The sequence below is a fragment of the Asparagus officinalis genome, chromosome 2 (genome assembly GCF_001876935.1).
Source record: "Asparagus officinalis chromosome 2, Aspof.V1, whole genome shotgun sequence".
Taxonomy (NCBI): domain Eukaryota; kingdom Viridiplantae; phylum Streptophyta; class Magnoliopsida; order Asparagales; family Asparagaceae; genus Asparagus; species Asparagus officinalis.
Genome location: NC_033795.1, coordinates 80,584,560 through 80,592,912, shown reverse-complemented (window position 1 = coordinate 80,592,912; position 8,353 = coordinate 80,584,560). Strand labels below are relative to the sequence as shown.

The window sequence follows — 8,353 nt, the reverse complement described above, 5'->3', positions numbered from 1 at the left end:
ACTACCAGATTTAATTCAAATTAAACAATTTAATTTAAATTAAACAGAATTTTTCATAGCTTAAAAGGGCTCATCACTTAACAATTAAAATTAAGTTTACAGAAAAGTGTCCATAACTTAATAAGACCTACAACATAGGATTTAAATGATAAAATCAATTAATCCATATATTCAGCACAGGCCCATAACTTAAGTTTTAATTGATAAATTCAATTAAACCTAACTGAAATAATTGTAGGCCCATAAACTTGTCACAGGTTCTCACAATTAACAAAAGAACTTAAGTGGGCTTAATCTCAAACAAATTGAGCCCACAACTTAAGTTAAGAGATTTGGAGTGTGCCCTAGCTCAAACAAATACACGCAGCCCTCTTCTTTCACCCGACGGGAAAGACAACAATGCCAATAGAACAAACGTGAGGTTCATTTGGATTGAGCACGAGGCTCGCCTAAGAACGAATGTGGTGTTTGTTTGAATTGAGCACGAGGTTTGCCTGAGAATGAACACGGGGTTCGACTTGAGAACGAACACATGGTTCGTTTGAATTGAGCATGAGGCTCGCCTTAGAATGAACACGGGGTTCGACTTGAGAACGAACGTGGGGTTTGTTTGAATTGAGCACGAGGCTCCCCTTAGAATGAACGTGGGGTTCGACTTGAGAACGAACGTGAGGTTCATTTGAATTGAGCACGAGGCTCGCCTTAGAATGAACGCGGGGTTCGACTTGAGAACGAACGCGATGTTCGTTTGGATTGAACCGAAGTTCGCTGAAGCTTTCAAGCCCCGAAGCTCGTCTAAAATTGAGGTAACCTCCTTTTTTTGCCATAATTTCCACACGTTTTCATGCACGAACACCCCTTAGGGTTTTGTTCCGAAAACCGCCGCCGTCACTGTCTTCATTTGACATTGGGGCCACCATCGATACATCTCCGGCAAGCAGATGGCGAACGATGACAAACCAAAAACAAAAAAACCATTTTTCTGTCAATTTTGAACTCAATCCAGATCCGAAACTTGAATCCATTTTAGATCCAAACATCCAAAATTGGAATCAAACCAAAAAGTAGTGAACTTTACAGTTCATGAGAGTAACAGATCCAAAAATCGAGAGAAAAACTAAACAAAAAAATTGAACTTTTACTGTTCATCCGTGAGCAGTTTTGAAAAACCAGAGATTAAGATAAAAAAACCCAAATTTGAATCTTAAACCCATAAGAAATAATCACGATGGCTCTGATACCACTTGTTGAACTTAATCATGATTAAATCATAGAGATTAAACAACAAGAGCGGAAGCAATACCTGAATGCATGACGAATTTGCAGGGATCTGAATCAGCGTTTGATCTTCTAATCTTGAGGGTCTCTCCTTTGGAATCTCTTTAGATGAGGATTAAGAGAATAGAGAAATGTAACCCTAGATTAGGGACCATAACCCCTTATTTATAGGTGTTGTACACTTATAATTTGGCCCATCATTAAATTATAATTACAACCTGGTATCTACACATTTAGCCCATGATTTAATTAAATACACATTAATCCAAATTAACTTAATTGATCACTTTAACGGGTTAACCTTAACCGATAGCATTACACATTAAAATTACATATGTGCCCATAATCAGATTTAATCCAACAGAGATTCTTTAAGATAAAAATTGGTGTAGAAAGTTGGATTCGAACTTTTAGCGTCTCAGCTCTTCCCACAGTTCCAGCTGATCGTTTTGCTACACTTTTTCGAGAGCGGTGTAAATGGGAATGGAAGGACTTGGAGCCCTACATAAGGTTTTCGTCAGTCCTCTAGCTTGTTTTCCCTCCTCACGTGAATATTATGATAAGTTTTAACAAAAACTTTTTTTCTTCAGAAGCAATATTGCTCATCAAATACACACTCCAAGATCACAAGCGAATCCAGACGTTGAACCCACGTTTACCGCTCGATGGTACTCTTTACAGTTTCTTGCCATTTTGTATTCCGAACTATTTGTATACTGTTATTTATGCCTTATGAAAATTGCGGCAGGATCCTGTTTCTACTATAGGATCAAGCTCTTTGCAAAGGGTAATGTTACCGAGAATCGTTTCGTGTTCTCAGCTGAAGCATTTGATTAGAATTCCTCATTTGATCTAACTGCACCTTTCGTCTCTTGCAGCTGGGCAGTCTAATCGTCAATGTTAGCTCCCAAGTGATTACAAACCTAAATTATAAATCAATGCCATAAGGATAACGTGCCCAAGCAGTAATCACATAAAATTCTCGGGCTGCTGCATGAATTCAAACAGAGAAAGGAAAGTCTTCTTTTTAGGAAATTTATTTTCGCGACAGCAGCCCAAAAACATGGGAAATAGCACAAAATTTGTAATTGGCTATAAGCAATGCGTATAATCCAAACCTTCGGATGGCTAACAGTTCAAATCCACAGTTTTTTTCAAACACAGTTTCCACCTCTAGCAGCCAAAGTTCAAGTCACATGGCTTGTCGAAACAAATTCAAGCCGACCACTGCACGAAGCAAGACATCGCTCGTCCCCCTTAATTCAACTTCTCTATAAATGCATTGATGTGTTCTTCGCGATTGCCTGAATCACCACCGTCTTTGAAATGCTTCTTCTTCAAAGGGTGAAGGCTTTCAGGCTTCTTGAGCTTGAATGGCCACAGGAACCTGCTCACCTCCTTAAAATGCGGTCCCACATTGGAAATCTCATGCACAATATCTTCAAGACAGATGATACCATACTTCCCAAGAGCCTGAATTCCAATCCAAATAAATAAATAAATAAGAGAGAATCATAAAAGAAAACTTTTCAAAATTTTACTTCCAAAGATCAGATGATAGTAGGTTTTATTGACGCAAAGAAACGTATGAACTGCTATTTTAGAAGGTCATTGGAGCAATTTACAACAAATTTGCAGCGAAAATTTTCACTTAAACCAATTACTAACAATGTCAACTAAACTTACTCTTGAATCTTGGTATTTGCTGAAGTATACAGGTAGAACATGCTAAGTAAATGAAAGGTTTAAGTAAAGAGCTGGTTTCTGAATGTCTATATAGTAGAAGCTTGGGCCTATTCTAGATATTAGAAACACCAGACGGCGACAAAGACCATGAGAACCCAGAGCTTTTAAAAACCGCAGCATCAGGGAACAAGCATTACGTTGTATGCGCAAACTCTTTTAGATGATGAGGTGGGCTTAAGAATTCAAATCTTGGAAAATCTTACACCACCAAGGCTATACTCAGAATCTTAAGAAAAATTGCAATTGTTTGAAAACTCATAACCATGATCATAACATTTCCCAGGTCATTTATACAAGATCACAAATGACTGCAATTACTTATTTGCCACGATCATTAGGCCTTTTCCGTCATAATTCTAATCAGCTGTGGGCTTTTAAAACTGAGAGATAACTAAGTACCAACTGTTTTCATTAGTCAATTTCTATGATGAGGCAAGCACATAAAAGCTATGAGCCTGCAATAAAAGGCTAGCTAACATTTGAAAGATCGAGCTTCCAATAAAGTTTAAGCTGATATAGTAAAGCAACAATCCTCCAAAATTCCCCGGACTAGGACTGGCATTTTAATCTAAAATGCAAAGAATCCCATTTTGATCTTTGGTTGCTCAACGACTTATGCTACTCGAAATTATCACATTCCTCTCTGCATTTTAACAATATCTGAAGATCAGATGTACATGGTTTCACATCACTTGACGATATATCATCAACATGCATGCTGAACTTCACAAATAGCTCACACCCGTTCATATTTAAAAGAAGATACAGACTAATGGATCTGTTCTACTACCAACACATTAGTTCAGGTTAATCAATTCATGTGTCATCAGACTGAGTGGTTAACATCCTACCATTGTACTACCATACTACAACTTGTTTAGCATGATCATACATCATCAGAGGACATCCTGAAAGCGACCTTCAACATTCCCCTAAATTAAGAAATGCAATATATTGATATAGTGCAAATAAAGCATCATATATAGGCCTATAGCCATTTATATTATGAAATAACTTCTTCAAGAACATGTCATTTGACATTTGAAAGCCATTTGCAACTTTAACTGCATACATGCACCAAGTGCGTGATTAAGCATATTATTATTGAACTGAATCCGATGGTTCAAAATAAGTATAGAATTATTTTAAAATACAAAAATGCAAAACTCGACATTTTTCCAGAATCATGGTAAGTGATCCTAAAGAAACATGACTAACAAACAGTACATAGTACTTAGGGACTACATACCTGTTCAATAACATTGTTGTCTGTGAGAGGGACCCTCTGATTGTCTATCATGGCACAACCCTTCTTGTAGATCAACTCCCTCACACTTTTCGCATTAGGATAACTGGAAACAGAATCCATTCAAAATAGATCCACGATAAAAGCAACAGAAATCAAGATAGTTAGGGAAGACTTTTCTTGTCATACCCATAAGTGATGAATGGATCGACAGCGAGAAGCCTTCTCAAATTTGCTTCATTAGCCTTTACAAAGACACCATTAAGGATTTGCCTCAACCTCAGTTGCTTTAGGGTTTTTCTCGTGGTGGGATGCATGTCCGTCGAGCTACAACAGAAGAAGTGTGGATTAATAGAATCATCTAACAATAAGAAAGCACCCACATACATGAGTCAGCGGATAAAAAAGAACATGGTTTGAATGACCCACCCTTGGATGCGGATTACAAATAGCAAGTTAGACTTTATGTCACCTTTGGATAACTTCCGCATCTTTAGTCTCCGTTTCCTACGTACAAAATCCAACTCCTAGAAATTGAAGGATAAATTAGTGCAATACTACAGGTTTACAATATAAGCAGACTACAAAAGGAAAGCAACATAGACAGAGATATCTGCGTGACGAAATTAAAGACTATTTCAGAAATAAAAGAAGCCCTGTCGTTTAAACTACTGGGTTGTGACTATCTAGTCTATCTTTTACATTTGTAAATACCACTAAAGATATTGAAGAAAGCATGCTATGTATTAAGAGAGCATGAAAACATAATCATTATTCCGCAACCTAAATGTACGTGGATCTCTATGCATATTTAAGTTCCAAAAGTACACACTTTGAAGAGGATCTTCTGATTCCACTAGCATCTATAATTCAGCAAGATGCTTTTGAGTTTATTTTAAAACATAAATCTATAAATGTACTCGGATCCCTATGCACGAACTTGATTTTTTTATTTTTTGTTCAATTTCTCATCCTTCCTTCCATTGCAATATATGGGTAAGATTTAAATCAACTAGAAAATCAAAATCTTTCAATGGAAAACACAAGGGATATGAGTCAAGTGGCTAAAATTGCAATTTCAATCCCTGCACTACACAGGCAAAATTTAAATTAGCTATATCATCTTTCCTACCTCCTCTCCACAGTGCTCACAGTGGCCAAAATCCGATTTTTCCGATTCTCTTCACCAAGAAAAACCAACCGAAGACAGATATTTCCTACTAATTCACAGTTCAACAAGCTTGAAAGTTACCTTCAGGCGGTACTCCTGAACAAATTGCTCGGGCCTCTTGATTGCGGACTTGGTGATGTCTTTGTTCCGTTGCTTTCGAGATTCGATCTGCTCTCTCCTCTTAATGGCCCATTGATCATTGTTCTTCCTCTTCTTCAGCACCGTCTCCTCAACGTAATCAAGGCGCTTCTGCCCCTCGTCTGCCATCTCGAATCTAACCCTGGAAATGATACAATTGAAAAGATCTCACTCAAAATCCATGGTGATTGTAATCGAAACATCTAAAACCCTAAACTTAATGAGTAGAGAAGAGAGAGACAAGTACCCAAATGAAGATTGCGGCCAGCTATGACCGCTCTAGGGTTAGAGTTTTGAAGAGGAAAAAATTAAGAACTAGGGAGAAGAAGGGTTTATAGTTCACGGTAGAGGTGTTAACGGAGCGGATACGGTTCGGACATGAAACTTACCATATCCATATCCGCTTTCTATAAACGGATACGAATATGGATTATCTTCGGTAAGAAAAAACCTTAACAATATCCGCATTCATCGGAAATGGATACGGTTCAGATATTTGAGAATGGAAACGATCACGGATATGAAACAGATAATGAAAGACAAATCTGTATCACGGATAATCTAAAATCTATTTGACAACACATTTGTATCATGGACTAATTCTTGCAGTTTATAACTCTGAATGGAATTTAATCGAGATTTAATCCAAATTGTATCAAATCTAAAGGCAGCACGCAGCCTAACATGAGGATCAAAATGGAAAAACATCTGCAATCAGTATGAAATCAAACAAGTCGCGCCGTTCCCCGATCATAAACGAACTACACATTGCAGAATAGAGGAGGGGGGTGGGGTGGGGGGGGTGGGGTGAAATCCTAACTAGATCAAACCAACTCAGAAGTAGCTTAAAATTTTCAAATCTTCATACGTAAGGCAAATCCGAAGTAGACCCAACAAGCAATCAAGACAAGGAAATTACAGAGAAACCATTTGTTAATGAAACAAACTAATTACTAAAATGGGGGGAACGCAAAATGTTACCTGTTCACAACAAAACACCCAAAAAGACGACGCGGGCGGCGGACGAGGGCGAAACGGCGACGACGACACGGACAACGGCGAAGACGACGCGGGCGGCGGGTCGGAGTCCGCGGACCGTCGGGTTGTAGACTGAGTGGAGTCTGGATATCACAAAGCGGAGGCTAGGGTTTTTAGTTGGGTTTTTGGGTTATCGCTTACGGCTTTGGAATTTTGGATACGACCCAAACGTTTATGTTTACTAAATTGCGGACATCCGCAACACTCATATCCGTACCCGAATCTGTATCCGCAAAAAACCAAAATCGAATTCGTATCCGAAATTGTATCTGCCTAGATTTAAAAATAGTTTACCATATCCGCATCCATTACGGATGCGGATCGGTTCGGAAAAATCCGAACCGTTTTGGTCGGTTATAAATAACGGGTCCGAACTTTTGAGGGTTCGGATAAATCCGCATCTCATATCTGTATCCGAACTTTGAGGGTTTTTTATATTGGTAATAGTTCACGGGTTTTGGCCGGTTACAGAATAATGGGTTCCTTTCGATCCGACCCGATGCGCCCGACGCAAAGAAACGCTGTAGCTTTAAGCGATTTTCATTGGAACCCCTGTATGTAATTAACAACAAAAACTAACGTGCATTTAGGAGGGGAAAAACTCTTAAATATAGATATTGTCATTTATAGGAGAATGTGTTCATCCCATTTGGGAAGTTTTATGTTCCCCCCATCTTTCCCTACAATCAATAGAAATTTGTTCTTCTCGGAACTGGGGTGGAACCTAGGGAAGAGAAAATTCACTTACATTCCTCTCTTTTCTCTCTTATTTTCCCTTAGCTTCCCCTGACCACAATGAAATCCTACCACACCTTCAAGAAAATTTTAGTTATTTGCAAGTTGCATAAAAGAGATTCGGTGATATAAAAGTGGTATATTGCTAGTTTAGGCATAGAAACAGATGAAGAGAATGTGCCAAAACCAAAATTTTACATCAAAGTCCATCTTAGAGAAATGGTGATGATAGGATTTGAATTTACAAAAAGAATCTTTCCTCTCTTAATGCTAAAAACACCGAAGTGCCGCTTAAGCACCTAGGCGCTAGGTGCTTGGTCCGGCTCCTAGAAGAGCCTAGTGCTTTCTAAGACATTGATAGAAAACATAGGACACACTGGTGCATATTATACCCTTCTTGAATTGATACTGAAACCCATATCTAATAATTAAGGACTATGAGAAGGTAGGAAATGGTTATCTTTGAAACGGTGCAGAAACTCCAAGTACAGCCTTGCTAGAAATGTTCCTATCAGCATCTTTGCGCTCCCTTATAACCTGTACAATTCTTTTCTGAATTCTCTAGGTCATGCTAAACCATTCAGTATAACCTACAGCTGATTTAGGATTAAGCTCAACAGTATATGCCTTTACATTAATACATTTCATTTTTTTCATAACTCATATTTTCGCTTGTCAAACTGTGTGCATGGCTAGGAAGTTGCCTCTCTTAGGTTGTCGCTATTATACCAAGCTCGTTAAGGAGATGTTTGTTGGGGATTCGAAACAATCAAATCAAACCCGTGCCCTTTCGGATCTTGTGTCAAAAGTTTAGCAAGTAGGAAAATCACCGCAAATAAAAGAAACTTGCATGAAAAATAAACAAGAAAGAACACACCGGATTTAGCGAGGTTCGGCAAACATGCCTACGTCCTCGGGTGCCACACCGCAAATAGGTTTTTATCTCTCTGAGATCTTTCTCTTAAACAGCCTTCAAAACCCTCTTTTTTCATGTTGCATAA

At 38.4% G+C, this 8,353-nt stretch overlaps 1 protein-coding gene across 1 annotated transcript; it reads right to left on the bottom strand.

Moving 5' to 3' along the window:
* On the bottom strand, nucleotides 2,343-6,730 carry LOC109831785 (60S ribosomal protein L7-1-like). Its single transcript, XM_020399207.1, has 6 exons — nucleotides 6,561-6,730; nucleotides 5,523-5,721; nucleotides 4,700-4,797; nucleotides 4,460-4,597; nucleotides 4,274-4,376; nucleotides 2,343-2,751 (listed from the first exon to the last, which is right to left on the bottom strand). Exons 2-6 carry the CDS (start codon nucleotides 5,706-5,708, stop codon nucleotides 2,536-2,538), a joined length of 741 nt encoding a protein of 246 aa, XP_020254796.1. The 5' UTR covers nucleotides 5,709-5,721; nucleotides 6,561-6,730; the 3' UTR covers nucleotides 2,343-2,535.